The sequence below is a fragment of the Chaetodon trifascialis genome, chromosome 10 (genome assembly GCF_039877785.1).
Source record: "Chaetodon trifascialis isolate fChaTrf1 chromosome 10, fChaTrf1.hap1, whole genome shotgun sequence".
Lineage (NCBI taxonomy): Eukaryota > Metazoa > Chordata > Actinopteri > Chaetodontiformes > Chaetodontidae > Chaetodon > Chaetodon trifascialis.
In genome coordinates, this window is record NC_092065.1 from 7,360,599 (window position 1) to 7,377,623 (window position 17,025).

At 43.3% G+C, this 17,025-nt stretch overlaps 1 protein-coding gene across 1 annotated transcript in view; it reads left to right on the forward strand.

The window, feature by feature from the left end:
* The window catches only part of LOC139337358 (protein kinase C-binding protein NELL2a-like), an 80,495-nt gene that overhangs the window by 55,621 nt on the left and 7,849 nt on the right, over positions 1-17,025 (forward strand). Inside the window, exons 16-17 of the mRNA XM_070971901.1 lie at positions 12,824-12,964; positions 14,887-15,080. Coding sequence (XP_070828002.1) covers positions 12,824-12,964; positions 14,887-15,080 — 335 coding nt within the window. The remainder of the gene's footprint in view (positions 1-12,823; positions 12,965-14,886; positions 15,081-17,025) is intronic.

A 17,025-nucleotide genomic window follows, 5' to 3' on the forward strand; every position in this document is an offset into this window, starting at 1 on the left:
AGGAAGAAGAGGTGACGTAAAGTGAGGGGGTGCTTTACTTTGCTTAGATCTAACAGGAAAAGGACAAACGGAAAGAGGAGCGGAGATTCCCGTAGAAAGGTTCTTACAATCAAAGTTCTTGTCTTCGTTATCTTGGCATATCCGGGCTCTTCTTTAAAAATTCTTACTTTGCGGAGCTCTCTTTCCTCTGACCCCGACAAAACAGCTGATCTGTAAATGCTGAGATGTTTCCAGCGCACACGCTCGGCTGTGTGTGTGCATGAGCGCGTCCGGCTGTGTGGCTCTGCGGTGAATAATGAGCTGGTACCTGTTCCAGTGGCCTGATGGAGGATTTGAAGTGCAGTTGCAGCAGTATGGGAATTACCCCACATCACAGCCCATATTAATCAGAGTGACATTCCCCCTCATAGGCTCCACATCCAAATTACGACTGCACAAACTCTTGATGCACAATATATGATAGAGCCCGATATCTTAAGTCAGCCTGTGTTTATAGCACAGACCATATCAGCACTTGCTCTCTTACATGGAAATATGTCAGGAACAGTGTTGTGATAAGACTCTCTGGACCCCATCCAGGGCGTCCTCCCCTGCAGCGCTGGTGATTTAAGGTAACCAAGAAAGGCTCTAATCCCAGTGGTTGTGCCAGATGCACGGTATGTCTAATCTATAGCAGCAACACCTTTCTCATAACCCGTTTCAGCCTTTCGTGGAGTGTCCTTCAGGAGACAAGCGGCCGAGCTAATATAAAGTCAAGTCATGACAGTTCTCTCTGTGTGTGTGCTTGTGTTTGAGTGAAGCAAACTGAGCCTCTCTGCTTGCTCATTGGTTCAGGTATTGATTGCACATAAAGGGCCTTTTTTTTTTACGAGGCGTCCTTTTTACTGCCCATCTTAAAGTAAATGAATTTCCTCACGGTGCTTCTCAGAGATGCTGAGGAAGGAGAGTGTGTGTGTGTGTGTGTGTGTGTGTGTGTGTGTGTGTGTGTGTGTGTGTGTGTGTGTGTGTGTGTGTGTGTGTGTGTTAGACCTACTGAGAATGTGTTAACACGCCTAACTGTAATGACTTATCCTCCTCCCCATTTTGCAGCAGAGAAGGTTCTGAGGACCTCTTCGTAATGGCACAGTCCAGGCAATCACACATTTCATTACCTTCTGTAGTGTTTTAGATCCCTGCCTCTCTTTTTGTCTCCCTCTCTCACCGTACTCTCTTTTGTGTGTCCTGTGCGTCAAAAACAGTCACAGCATAGTTCATCAAAGGAGAAATCCTCAGCAGCAGTCCAAGGTGATTCTATTCATCGCTCAGTCTATCAAAAGCAGAGATCTACAAATAAATGTAAAGTTTTGTGGAAAACGTTTCTTTGTCGCAAAGTTAGAGTTTTTTTTCCCTCCTGCACACTTTTATTTTCGTCAGATCAATCATATCGAGGTTAGGTTTGGGGTAGGTTTTTGTTCTTAATTAATGAATTTCCACGTCCGCAAAAAAAGGAATGAATTCCCGGAAAGTCAAAGCGTGCTGCTCTGTTAAAGCACGCAAGTTGAAAAGCCTTTTATTGTAGCGGCTACATGATTAAAAACAAGAGCAACATGTATCGACCGCACGCTGGCCCTCCTCAGGGTCAAACACAGCTTCAATCACACACATGAGAATTTTCAGTCACGTTCGGCTTCCTCGTCAGACCAGTGCTCAATAATGAATGAACACGATGGCACAGGTAATAGAAATGGAGACACATGTACATATAGATTTGTATGACCTTTACCATAAAAATGTGCCTTGACTGTTTTGGGCAAATTGATTTCCTACCTGTGCGTCAGGAGCACCAGCTCTGTGTTGCATTGCTGTCAGATGCTGTGCTTCCCCATTTGTTTTTTTTATCTTTGTGATATCTCCATTTGAAATTCACAAAACGTACAGGAAAATAAGATGGTAATGTATCTACCCAAGCAATACTTTTGCTTTCATTTGTCCAGGTTTTTGAGGTTTTCTGCCATCTTTTTTATGATGCTCACTGCGTTGAATAAAATCAATTTAACCTCATGCCACTCATATGTGTCCATACATTGCACTACTGACTTTTCTGTTATTGTGGTCACTCACCAGGCAAGGCAGCTTGACGCTAGACATATGCTCATTCTGTACCTCAGAGCAGTGTGATAGTCCCACAATGTCACAAATCCTTGAAGACTTTATGTTCAAAAGCACTACTTATCAAAAATATTCAATCTTATTTAAAGGTAGGTGGAAGTGTTGAGCTGAAAAATTCACACTGTTAAAGTTTTTAAAGGAATAGTTCAATGTTTTGGGAAATACATTTGTTTGCTTTCTTTCCAAGAATTAGATAAAAAGATCAATACCACACTCATGTCTGTCTTTTGAATATGAAGCTGAGCTAGTTAGCTTAGCTTAGCATATGCACTGGAAAGAGGGAGAAACAGCTAGCTTGGCTCTTTCCAAAGGTAAAAAATACACATATTAGCACCTGGAAAGATCACTAAATGAATACATTATATCTTTTTGGTTTATTTCTCATAAAACCCAAAATGTAAGCAGAACAAGCTCTTTCTTAACTGTGTGCTCTGACTTCCTGAAGTCTGGTTGTGAGGTAATCAGGAAGTCACTTTTACTACCTTTTTGTACAGATTGGTGAGCTTTGGAGGGGCCTGTAGGCCGATTATTTTATCTTTGAACGGACCCAAGCTAGCTGATCCCCCTGTTTCCAGTCTTTATGCCGTGCTAAGCTAACTGTCTCCTGGCTGCGGTTTCATATGTAACAAATAGAGCATTATCAATCTCATGTCAAGCTTGGCAAGAAAGCATGAGCATCACAATGAAATTTCTATTAATCTCCATTGTATTGAGGCAGATATGATTTACCGTAATTTGGGTGAACAAACCCTTTAATATCTTATTTTCTCCATTAAATGAACTGAAAAATGGCTGATTGCAAACAGTTTTCCCCCATTGAAACGGTTGTCTCTTTCTAAATCACGCCATGAGAGGAATCAGGGGCTGAATGATTGGTGGCTCAGGGATCAGTCTGTTTTTAGGTGCCTCTCCTCTCTCTCATCACTGAGGCTGATTAGAATTCGAGGTTCGGGGAGGCAAACACAAACAAGCGCTCACATGCGCGCCGAATCTCATGCGCGCTCCTCGTGCCTGGGGCGACAAGATGTTTTGTCACCACAGCTGCTGTTTCAGCGTGCATTTCTGTCTCCTTCCTCCCACAATCTGACTCCTTCCCAATGTCGTCCGAGTCAGCTTCTTGACAGCTACCATCCCTCTTTTTTTTTTTTTCTTTTGGTTTTATAGTCCAGGACCCCCGTCAGGGCCCCCACCGTGCTACAGGCTAAACCCTTTGGTACTGTTTAGAGACGTCAGCAGTCATTCAGTGTGAAAAGAGGGGTCCCTCTCACTGTCTCCTCACAGTGTGACAGGAGCTCCCAGTGAGGCAAGCGTCTTCTGGAGAAGCTCACAGAGATGTATGGAGGTTAATGTACTGTTGGATATGCTGCTCTGAGGAGGGGGAGGGGGGGCGGGGTGAGAGCGGTAGTTTGAGGAGAAAAGATGGAGATGTATGGGGAGAGTGACAGATGCAAAATTCGAGGAGGGAGAGGAAAGGGAGGTAACGACTAGGGGGGTGAGAGGAGGTGAAGTGGAAAGGAAGATACAGAGATGTCGGGAAAAACTGACAGATGCAGCGATGGGATGGGAAATGCAGGGAAAGGGATGGGTGGTTAGAGGGTCGGGGTTACTGAGTTTTCTCTGCATTTGGATGCGGAATGAGGCCGGCGGAGTCTGCGCTGCAGGAGGAGGAGAGGCAGAGCTGGGTGGATGAACATGGAAAAGCTTTCACTAAGTCTGGGCTCCCCACCCCCAGAACCCTGTGAGCTTTTAGAGGCCTCCCCCGGGACTCCACCACTTCTGCCTCTGCAGCGGCAGACTGACGGCCTGTCATAAGACACCGAACAGGAGCTCTTCAAGACAGTGCGGATACACACACGCACACCTACTGTATGAGGAGGCGCTAATAGCTTGCCTCCCCATTGTGGGTTGCTGTACGTTGGTGTGTTGTGGTGTGCATACATGTTTTACGTTAATTAATTGTACATGTGGATGTGTTTTCTGTGTGTTTTATGATCTTTTTGTGACCGTGTGTGTGTGTGTGTGTGCTTGGTGACTTGTCATTACCATTCAGGGGGAATGGATGGGGAGGGACAGGGGACACGCAGTGCTGACAGACAGACACCAGCTAGTGGAGAACTCTGACACGTCATGAATTATGCAGGATACAGCTGCGGCAGGGCACATACACTTCAGTCATGGATATAAATGTACGCAGGGCCAGCCATGTAATGTGTGCCCCGAACATGCCGCATAGTCAGTATTGTTGCCCCAGGCAAGCACTATTCCTTATATGGTGTGGGTGAGAGATGGGCAAATGCTGGAATATTAGGTTTATTTTTCAGTAAAATGGACGTCCATTTTCTTCCCTCGGCTTGGAGAACACCAGAATCAAAACGAGCTATTAGGTTGTTTCACAGTTAGACCTAATATGTGTGTTGATGTTTTTCAAGTTGCTCGAATGCCAGTTAGAGTGAGCGCAGTCATTCTTCAGTGTGATTGATCACTTACCTGTAGCTGAATTTCTCTGATGTGGTAAAATCAACGCACCCTGCGTCTTGTTGAGGTGAGGTTGTATCTGAACCATTTGACTATGACTCCATTTTGTTTTCTGTTTTTTTTTTTTTTTTTATGGTTTATGCTGCAAGTAATTTTTTTTCTCGTAACATTCATGCAGAGAAGCAGAGGATGCCCAGTGTATGGCCCAAGGCCTTGTTTGCTTCCTTCCCTAATAAAAATCAATTTTAGAGGCAGTGCACTTGGTGTATGGTACAACGTAAAGTAACTCAACATAAACGATTACAGATACTAAAGATGTAGAAAATGCAAAGCATAAATGGAAGAAGCGATGCACTTGAAAGCTTCATGAAAATGTAGCCTAACCTAAAGTCACCAATTAGAGCTTCAAGCTTGAAGCATTTCATAATACATGTTACTGGGCGGACATGTAAGAAAGTGAACTTTGTGTACTTCAGAAAAATGAGCTACTACATGTTGCACTTAAACCCACATTCAGCTTCAAATTGTGTCAATAATAATAATTTAAAAAAAGGATCTGACTAAATGCAGTAGAATAAGAGGAGAAAACAAAAGATAAGATAAATCAGTAGAAGTGGTAACTCTGGAAGATGAGATTAATATAATATTGAAAGTGTCGGCTTCCACATACATGAGCAAAAAACCCTTTACTTCAAGGATGCACTGAAAAATAAGGATGAGACCTCTGTCCATCAAAGTGTAGTCATTGTCGTGAAGTACTGATATCATTGCTCTGGGTGCCTTTGCATAATCAATGAAGAAGAGAATGCTGATGGTAATACACTGATATTATTATGCATTATTCCACATTCATGCCCATTTGATGCAAATAAATATTTACTTGAAATGCAGGTTATCATCATTGCTCATTTGTTTTCCCTGTCTTCACCTATAGGGCTTTTAATTTATGCATTTAACGATCTACATTCATGTTGCACTTTCTACACAGGTTATCACAGGGGTCTTGATAAAAATATAGGCTAAATAAAACCATGAACAGATTAAATCAATCATGTCGCAGCAAGGAGGACCTTGTAATCTACTCGATAGAGTGTCTCATGATGTTTTTGGAAAATAAGGTTTGTAACAAGGCCTTTACGATCATGTTGTAGGAAACAAGGCCCGGGACTGTAAAGATTTTTAGGAGCCTGTAGCCCATACTTGAAATAATTGGACATGACATCTGTGAACATCTCCTTCTGTTTTGCGTGTTTATGGACCGAATTGCTGAAGAGTTCCTATAAGATGAATAGGGAGGTAGCCTTTGTATTTCCTTTATTTTCAGCTCATTATCTCCTCCTTTCAAGCTCCTCTAAGCTTGTTAGGGTGCTTGGCCACCAGTTAAAATTTTCTGTCACTACGCTGTCAGTTCTGTAACTAATGGCCGTCTCTGCTGTCCTCGGGTGGCCTCTTGCAAGCTTCTCAAAGGATGCTGTGGGCTCCTCAAGGGAGAAGAGCATTTGATCAGATGCTGCGGACGGACACCTCTCCCTTTCATCTTTCAATTCGTCTGCGGTCTCATGTCCTCACGAGCACTTTTAATCAGCAGTGCTGAATCACACTGAGGCTACTTTAGCATCAACAGTGATCTTTAAGGACAAGGAGAGAGATAAAAGATTTTTATGTTCGTGTTAATGATGCAGTTTAGATTTGTGACTCCTACACACTCCTGCAGGGTTATGTTCAAGAGCACCATCAGGGAGCCCTGGTGCAATACACCTACACTTTAAATTGGTGTTTTATTGGTAGGAAAAACTCTCATTTTCTCTACTTGATAATTTACCAGTGCACTACTTCTTCTAAAGCGATACTCTCACAAAGAGGAGTGATCTAAAGAGGGAAACATCCTGTTTATGAGTGAAGTGCCACCTTTTCATCAGAGCTTCCATAATCTGTGTATGCCCAATGAAATATTCAATGGGTTTTTGCAGCCTTTTCTGTGAGGAAAAGGAGAAGGAAAGTAAGTGAGGGTAGGAAGAGAAAACCAAAGTTAGAAGAGGTCACACAGCTGAGATGTGAAGGAAGTACGATACCTAATTATTGGGTAATAGTCAATGAGAGGAGATAAGACAGAAGGAGAAAGTGGAGGGGGTGAAGAAAGCGGAGCTAAAAGAAGGTGATTTATAGAGAGATGTAAAAATGTAAGAGGAAAAATAGCAGTGAAGAAGAGCAGGGGGATGGGAGGAGACCAGCGGATGGCCAGCGAGTTCACGAGGAAACTTTGAAGGCAGCAAGAGAAGGAGTGAAGACCCTGAGGTCACGCTGGCATATCGACCAGGATGGAGAGCGGAACGGGGCCAGACAAACAATTTGTTCTCTCAGACCTCATTTACATTGATTGGAAGCTTGTCAGAGTTGTAGACGAACAAAAAAAAGAGACTAGACAGACGGAAACTTTGCAGACTGAAGACAAAGCAGCAGAGTCGCACAAGCAGGACGATAAATAGCAGGATACTGACGGGCAGGTGAATACGAACCTGTAGAGATGTGCATGAAAACAGGCCGGTCCAGGTTAAACTGCGCAGAGGAGTTGCTAGCAGTTGTTGATGCGTTGCTGTTGTGTAATTTCAAACAGCGAGGGCCACAGTGAGCATTACACAATGAAGAAGAAAAACATCACAACCTCATCATCGCTGAAATCTCCCCTGGGCGCCTCCCACCCGACACTCAGGCACAGGTAGTGAATATTTAAAACCATATTAATTTTTTCACCCCCTTGACAGCTCCCATGATGCATCGCTGCAGCTCTCCCTCTCTTGCTCCTTTGTTCCACGCTTTACCCACAAGGCCCGGGGGCCTGTGACTGTTAAAGCTCAAGCGGCTTGTTTAAGCACAGTGATTATGTATTCATTATTTATTTAGAGACGGCCTCACAAAGCACTCACTCCATCACCCGTAATTAGTGTGTCTTAATTAGGCCCTGCTAATGGCCGGAGCTGTCGTTTAGCTGAGCACAACCTGCTGCTTCTACCTAAATGACACATCTCCCAGGGATAGCTCGCCGCTGTAGCTGCTGCAGTGCAACACTGGGAGCACTGGGGGACTGGACAGCTACAGTTCTTTAAAGGCCAATGGAAATTAAATTGCTGCAGCACACAGATGTGCTCTGTAAATTACATGTTCTGTGAAAATCAGTATTAGGAGAATGTATTTTTTTTTCTCTCACGATGGAACAGTCTGTAATATAGATTGCTCCATGTGCATCTATGCATGTATGTGCACATACCAGCCAGAGCACCGTCGTTCGTCTATCTGTGGGTAAATTCTTTGCAGGTAGACACTTTAAACTGTATTTGCGTAAAGCATTAACAGCCTCGGGTCTATTATTGACTGACAGTGACACTGACTAAGAGCAGCCTGCTGAATGACAAAAAACGAGGCTTTGAACCGTGACCCATATTAGCTTTCAAGCTAATGTGTCCCTCATTTTGCACCTAGGCTTGCTGAATGAGCCACCGAACAACTATCAACAGTGTAAAAAGTGCTCTGCTTACATAATTTTACAGGCTTGCGTCCAAATTACTAAGACAGCTGTGGCACATTGACGTGCAAATGTCAAATGTAAATGGTGTCATCTTTATATTTAAACCTGCATAATTGGTGTTTTGGGCACTTAAGGGCAGCTCCACAAGCTACAAACCAGGAAGTGTGCCGGGCTTTGAAGCCACTCTGACATGGTGGCAAACTGTGTGTTTGATCCATTCAGGCTGATAACATTTGAAGCTGCACGATTAAATCATTGCATCCCCGTTCAAGTTTGGATGGCTAAACCGGAAGTTAGCCAGTTCGGCCGGCAGAAGTCCCCATGGGTGCGCAGTATGCATTCATGCAGGTAATGTCTTTTCAGCGGGAGGTGGAGGTAATTTGCCTTCATGTGCCGCTGAGCAACATGCATATGAATGAACGGAGCTGCCATATCCAGTCATATGTATACATCCGTGCTGTAAACACAACATTGATGCGGTAAACGTCTTAGCAACTTTAGCATTCATTTGCCATCTTTCTGGCTACCTGACCACTGCACGAGCAACATTCAATCTCTTTTGACATCTGTTTTGGTTTCCACCACCTCCTGGGAGAAATATCGGACTCTTTTGCTGCTAAGCACTGAGATGAACAGTGAGACTGAGCCTAAGAAGAAAGGTTGCAGCCATATGAGCCAAAACTTTTGAGCTAAAAGGTGCTGCAGCGCTCAAAGAGCTGAGGAAAAAATGCAGAGTTGGGTTCGTCACCATGAGCAACATTTGCACATGGTTATTTTTTCCATTGCTAACACAAAGATATTGATCAGAGCGGCTTGAAATGCAGCTGGAAACACAGCTCCTTGGGTTATAATCTATAAGTGTGGGCAGGTACAGGTAGCAGTTTGTTTATATTGTATGTCTGTCCCTGTTGGCCCAGCTGTCAATCAAACACACATCTGTCCTCCCCCTCAGAGACTTGGAGAATAAAGGAGCATTTCTGACGAACTGAAACAATCACTCTGAGACTCACTTTTACATGTTTCTGACAGCATAAAGCAGTTTACAAATTGTTATTCCCTTTGTACTTTAAAGGGTGGAGGAATTCTTCAGCCATAGTGAGGCAGAGTGATTGCATTCTGTATGTGCTCGCAGCTACCGATTGTTCACAAGGCTTGTTTCCAATTTACCATGATTACTCATCCACTCTCCCACTCAAGTGCTTGCAGATATGGATTTGCGTTTCAGTGTCTGTTTCATCTTCAGGAACCCAGTGTGTAACTCAATTTGCCTCGGGCTTCGCGATGAATGATTGATTATTTGAGTTTGCTCTTTCTCTTAATGAAGACTGAGGACCAGTGACAATCACTCAATTACACTTTACTGTACATAAAAGAGCAGCGAGCTGAAATCCATTTCTTACCTTATCGCTGTGTCGTGCGCAGGCCAATAAAAGCTTTGTACACATTGTTATTGACTTAAAGGGTCTGCAGGCTTTCTTCAGCCGTCATCTTAAACGTGATCTGACACGACAAATTCAGCCCATTTTAAAATCCACTTACTGTCAAATGACATCTGACTTGGCAACAGGGGGAGAGGGTGAGCTGAGATTCAGAGCTGTTTCTGAATGATTTCTCCTGGAGCCTGTCAGACCTCTATGGAAATGGAAATCAGTTTGAATTAGGTTACTGTACAGGAGATGTACATGTGGCAGGTTTTGCACTGAGTGATGCAACGCAGCAGAACCGCATCCCGACCCTGAGGACTGTCTGTCAGTCATAGAAGGAAAACAACACGGGGAGAGAAGCGACAGGAAAGAAGAATAAGGGGTAAAAAGCAAGACCTGTACCTGAGCAGGATCGGAAAAGGCAGCCGGGGCAAAGTGAAGCAGGGACAATGAAAGGGCGGGATGAAGAGACGAGGGCAGGCCGGACTAAAGTCCAAACTCTGCCTCTTCTCAGCACAAAGAGAGGCAAAAACTGCAGGGATGAGGAAGGGCCACGATGAGGGCAGCTCCGTTTGTGCCTCAGCTTCGAGACAGAGGCGGTGAATAAAGGACACCTGGAAAGGTGAAGGCAGAGGATGAAGAAAAAGAGGAGGGGGTGAGCGGCATAACAAGCCCAGGAGGGTGCAGAGGAAAGTCCGTCCGCTTGTTCCTCACTTTGTCCTCCGAGAGCTGCCTTAATAGAGCCCTTGTTTCCAGGCTGCCACTCAGGAAAATGAGCAGGATAACTGCAGTCTGTCTCATCGTGTCTCTTCCTCCTCCTTCGCCTGTTCCTCCTCCTTCTCTTCCTGCTTCTTCTTCCTCCTACTCATCGAGCTCATCCTCCTCCTCTCTGCGTGGAGGCATTTCTCTGTCAGTTTCCTTGTATTTTCAGTCAGCAAGATAACTTCAAAATGACTGTCCTTCCGTGGGCTTGACCTCTCCAGGTGATGGAGACAGAAAGTTTTATTTTGTATGTGTCGTCTTTTTTTTTCAAAGCTGGGAGAAGAGAAACATGACATGATTTAACAAGTGAAAATACTGCGCCATCCACATCTATGATTCAACAGAAGCAAAAGCCTCGTGTTTCAGGAGAGACGGAGCTTCCAGGCAGCGCCCTTGTCTGGTTGTCATTGCAGACGATATAATTACCATGATCCTCCATTATCATTTATGCAAGATGATAAAAGAGAAGCCGAGACTTTTGCAAGCATGTTGTATCCTTGCTGCACCTCACACATTCAATCTTGTCAATTCCAAGGTGCGACAGCAGTGAGTTTCACCATCCTAAAACACCGCAGCGCTTTAAAAAGTTGAAGTAACAGCGGGCCGAGACGCGTCGTGCCATAATTGCAGGTGACAAGTTTGGCTGAGATAAAACAGAAAACGATGAATCTTTTTGTGGAGGGTGTAACCAGACAGTCGAGTTTTGAAAAGCCTGAATGAAACTGGCTGAAAATAACCCATTTGCATATTTTTAGACTTCACCAGCAGTGTCTGTTATAAATAGTATATGACTGCTCACTTGTACTTTGAACAATTTCATACTGCCGTATTGGGAAGAAGAGGATGATTCAAACAAATTCAGCTTGATTTTTTTTTTTTAACGCACTGGCAATGCACCTTTTTTCCCTCTAAAAGCTCCCTGTGCTTTTATCACGCTGAAATTCATAGGCAGCAAAGAGCATTGGATATTTCTCTTCAGGAGTGGGGAGAATTTCTATTAATTTTCAAAGATAGGCTAATTATACTATTTGCTGTAGACTCGTGATTTTTAAGCAGTGTCCTTTTAACCCAGCATTGCTGTCCTAAGGGGAGAAAATGAGGTGCTCTGCTCTCACCAAACTGATGTAATTAGTGAAATGCGAGCTTTCGCTTTAAAGTCTGCCACGCCGCGAGAGAGAGCTGTTTGAACCTGGACAGCGTGAAACACGGAAAATGGGAATGTACTGTAGATTTTTTTTTTTTTAGCAAACCTGCTGTTCAGACAAATGCGGGTAATTTTTAAATAGATAAAGCCCTAATCTGCGGGACATTTGATCAACGGTTAATCTGCTGCAGAAATTCTATTAAAAGGCTGTGGGCTCATTAGCCAATAGATCTTAATCCCATTACCGCCTGGGCGGTGGGGGACCATGAGCCCGGCTGCCTGTCGCTCTATGGGGGATACTGTTGCAGGCAGTCATGGAGAAGGTCAGACACGGCACACTGCCATTTTCATAATGAGAGCAGAGCATCATGCATCATGCACAATCATAAAAAAGCCATCACTGGCTATGCAGACACATTTAATCACAGTGCATGTCTGGGCCTAACATATTTAGCCCTACTATGTAATAACAGGCTTTATTTCCTCTCTCGTGTGGGCCTCGGCCCTTAGTTTAATTAAATGTTCGCTAAAATATCGGAGCGATCTGTCTCTCTCTCTGTTGTATGCTCATTGTGGAAAATTATATTGGATTTGTTCTTGGTTGATGTGTGCAGGAAAGTAGCAGGGTTTGCTCGTTGAAATGAAAGGGCTGAATGAGCTAGAGAGCGAAAAAGAGGGACAAGGTAACACAGATAATAAAAAATGACGGGGGGGGAGTAAAATACAGAGAGAAGAAAGTCAGAGCATGTAATCTAAGTCTTTTGTTGCTGAAGGAGGAGGGCAGAGTCAAGGATATTTCTAAGTGGCGCTCTGTGAAAACAAACATCAGCTCCATCTATTGACAACCACCCACAGGATGTGTTCGCAGTCATTGTGTCCAAGACCTTTGCAGAACTTCTTTGTACATCACCTTATAGGAACTCCTGATGTCCATGCAAGTTCAGTTAAAGTGCACACACATCTCTGAATTTACATGTTTGCCTGCATTTGTCGGGGGATTAGGCTGCATAGGATTTTAACTCAGTCTTTCAAAATCTAAGCCTGTCAGATCTCTGCCTTCTAAGAATAGGCTTGTTGTATTAGATTCATTCATTTGCTCGTATCTTCTATTGATACAGATGTCCTTCTCCACCTATGCAACGACCGCTCGATCAATAGAGCCTGCGGACTGGATTCAGTCAAATGCTCGACACGTTGTTTTATCAATTATGAAGCAGTCAGTGATGAAAATGGCTACCAGGCAAGGATGGGGCTCAATAGCCCATTCAGTGTGGAGCAGATTTGGAAACCAACGCCACCGTGACGATCTATGGGTGTCTCACTGCTCCTCTCTTGTCTTCTCTTCAGATATTGATGAGTGTGCAGACGGCTTTGTCGAGTGTGATAGTAAATCCACTTGTGTCAACTTGCCCGGCTGGTACCACTGTGAGTGTCGTGATGGCTACCATGACAACGGCTTGTTTTCCACCAATGGGGAATCGTGTGTAGGTGAGTGGCCCGCCCTCGCTCTATTTACACAAATAGGAAACCTGTTAAAAAAAAAAAAAAAAAAAAGTTTCAATGTGGAGGAAGTCAGAGGGATGAGATTTTTTTATTTCATGTGTGACACAGGAAGCATTTTTCACGAAAACACTCAGGTGTGAAAAATGGGAATGGGAAACAGGAATTTGTGGGGTTTTGGGACATGTCAAATGAAAACAACAGACATCGTGAAAGTTTTCCTGCCTTGAAAAAAAATTTTATAGCCTGAAATTATTTTTCTTAAATCTGAATGTTAAATTGTGTCCAAAATGTACATTTTAAAATGTGTCTTTGAGCTTTTGAAGTCGTGTTTCTTCTTGGTTGAAGGTGTAGCATCGCCCAATCTGAATCAGGGAGGGATACATTTTTACATTTTTTACCTTCGTTAACATTGCAAGGTACGACATTTGGCTGTCAGAGCAAATGCTATACATCTTAAAATCCAGTAGATGGCAGTAAAATCCAATACTGATAAAACGTAGCCAATTGTAGACATGTGATGACTCCGTATCGCAGTCCGTGTTCACAGGTACCAGTAATCCTCTGCGGTGGTCGCACATGTAGCTGCTCAAACACACAGAAAGCAGGCGTCATGGACGGTGGTTTCACGGGAGAACTAATACAAGTCTGTTTTCTCAAACTAAGACGTGGCTATGGAAACGTGATTTCTGGTTTTACAAATGTATATTCAGTTTGTGAACAATTTCCAGTTCTGAAGTTCATAATAAATGCAGAGCTGAGATAATGAGGCTTCAGCTGGGCACGACCATATTTTGACATAGTTCTAATAGCTTTTGAAATCCAGACATACATTGTGGCTGTGCTTGCAGATTTCCATATCATAGAAAAGCCAACTACTGGCCTTGGCAGAGGTCTGCTCTCTCCCACTGCCCTTTTAGATAATACTGTACATCTTTCTTCATTTTTGCTTTTCCCTCAGATTTTAGAATATCATTCACTCAAATGAGGTTTTGGTGCTGGTTTGTAGCCTTTAGCATCTAATAGCTCCAGAGAAATTAAAAACCCAGAAAATCTCCATTGAATGGCTCTCGATTTCACATCTCAGCCCCATCACAGATGTAAAGGTCTTCTCTTCGATTGCTAGCGTCAGAGTTTAGTGGTCCAAGGTACAGGAGGAAGCAGTGAAACAGTGCCTTTTAATGAAGCAGAACTCGGATTATATGAGTCACCTGTATTTGAAACTGACTCAACTTTTGTTTTATAAGATGCTTTGTTACACTTGTGTAAGTAATGGTGTGATTGGGTAGGCATGTCATTATCAGTGTGTTTTCCTCCAAAAAAACCCCTCAGTTTGCTTTTTGCAGCATGTTCATTTCTGGAACATTCTCTCTGATGCCGCCTGTCAGGAGAAGTGTCAGCTGTCAAAATAGAAACCCTCAATCTACAGTAACATCGAAGCATCGCCTGTAACAATAGTGCTAGCGCTGCTCCACTCGTTGACCCCATCTTGGCTGTCAGTCTGAGTCAGGAGAGGAGGGAGAAAAGCACATTAAAGGCACTCTCAAAGAAAAAAAAAAAAGAACCTGTCTGGGTTTCACAAAGCAAAGTTATAATTTGACTGAAAGTAGGTTTCTGGGTTACATTACAGTTGTGTACTGCATGTTTCCCCCAAGTCCTAAAAAACACTACATTTTACAGCTGCATTTGAAACTCTCACGCTGACGTGTGAGCAGCGTGCAGGTGCAGAGAGCGGAGCATGCCTTGGTCAAGAAGACAAAGATGTGGTTTACCTTCTCACCATGTTACTGTGGCAAACATTATGAGGCTTGTAATTATAAAAAAAATCCCCATTTCCACAAGCTGTGCGTGAACCGTGTTACCTGCACTGAGCATATGCATGATGTCATCTCTTTTCGTGCTCCTCGCAGATATTAATGAATGCAAGACGGGGAGGAACACCTGTGCCAACGACACAGTGTGCTTCAACCTGGAGGGGGGCTACGACTGCCGGTGCCCACACGGCCACAACTGCACCGGGGACTGTATCCATGACAACAAGGTCAAGCACAGTGGGCAGATCTGGGTGCTGGACAGCGATAGGTGCTCGGTGTGCTCCTGTCAGGTAAGAAACAGAAGATGGATGCGGAGACAAAGAGAGGAGGGAAGAGCCAAAGCTGAGGGAGATAGATGGGATGAAACACACAGAGGTAGACAAGTGTTGAGATGGATATGATAAAACAAAGATAGAGAGGCTGATAGAAACACAGGAAATGCACCCAGTGCCATAAATAGTTGACAATAATGTTCCGTCTGTCTGTTACTACATCCGACTGGCCCGTGATTGCATTTTCTGTTCGTTGTTTACTCGCTCTCCACTATCCAAGTGTCTAGACAAAGAATAACAAAGCGACGGAAAACCTGTTCTCCCCTATGAATGATGCCATCCCCCACAGGGCCAATCAGCAACAAATGTCACCTTGTTTTGTCCTGTAACCAAACCGCTCCCTTTGAACCAATCAGTAACATTTTGAAAAATACTGACGCACAGGGGTGCACCGGCTGATGAGTTGAAAATTAGGCATGACACGTAATGATGGACGAAGGGCTGATTTCACGCCACCTTTGGGATGATAGTGTTGTGACCCAGTGACATGGACATTCATGACGCCAATGTTCAATTAATTTCAATGAAATTGCCACAATCAGCCGATTCACTTTGTGCAGTGAAGTAAACTGTTAAGAAGCTTTCTCATGTTCAGTGTTGAGTCCAAAGTCCAAAATGTCTTAAACAAATGTTCGTTCATTATATCTTTGGGAAAAAAACCTAAGTTAAACAATGGGTGATGACTGGTGGCTAATGTAATGTAATATAAGGGGTTGCTTGCAGTGATAAACCCAAAATGTAGCGACTGATAGGTTGACTTAATGGAGCATTTAGCCGCTGAAGAGGAGTTAGTAGAGACCAAAAAAGAGCTAAAAGGAGAGTCACATCAGATTAATGGTAGTTCAGATTCAGAAAACGTTATTGATCCCTGCAGGGAAATTGTGTTCTTGCAGCACATATTGCCCAACACACAGATAGAAAGAAGGATGAAATACTTAAAAAACTTAAAAAAAACAAACCCAAACAAGCTAGGAACTACAAAAACTACTATAAAGGTGACATAACTATACCACTAATAATAATAGGAAAGTGTATGTGCCAAATGGTAAATAAAATGAAGAGTATGATAAGAGTAAGATAAAAATGTACTGCACAAGGTACAGTAAGAGAGTGTTATTCAGTGTCTGCTGGAAATGTGAATAAGCAACCATTTCCCCTGTCAACTTTTCTAAGCTGATAATATATCTGTTCACAGCTTGTGTCTGCTGCTCCCAAATATCCCAAAAGTCAGTTACTGCGGGGTTAAGTTAAAGAGTAAAAAATGAACAAAGGGTTTGTCGCACACCAAAAACTGAAAGTTTATTTAGTTAAACCTTGTCTTCAATGCGTTGTCAGACTTGACTTGTACTCTTTCTAGTTCATGAGCAACCCAGCTGACTACTGCGCTAACTAGCCATGTAGCTGGCAAGCTAGCTTCCGGACCGTCTGTAACTGTGATGAAACAGTAAACTCTCACTTTGCCACGTTCGGATGTGACGGGCCTTTAAAATATGATATGACGCTGGTGTGCTTGATTTCTACAGGAGGAATCAAACTGGTCCCAAAAAATGAAAATCTTCACTCTTTGTCTTTTTGAAAATAAATGTTTGGGATACTGGGTCGATATGGAAAGAGGCAAAAGTGAATGCAACTGGAAACGCTGGCACAATAAACCTTGATGTGACAGTGCTGTTGACAATGACAGTGATGCCTTTGTCATGTGCAATTTAATTAAAGTGTGTGAGCTATATTGTATGTGGTGATTTTTAAAGGTCTGTCAGAGTGACTCAGGCTTTTGATGTCGTTGTTTTGATTGATTTCTGACACCAGAGTGACAAGACGTCTGGGAACAGTGGATCCAGAAAACTCATTCCATCATCCTAAACACATTTTTTTCTCCATGATTATCAGGTCACGGTCCAGT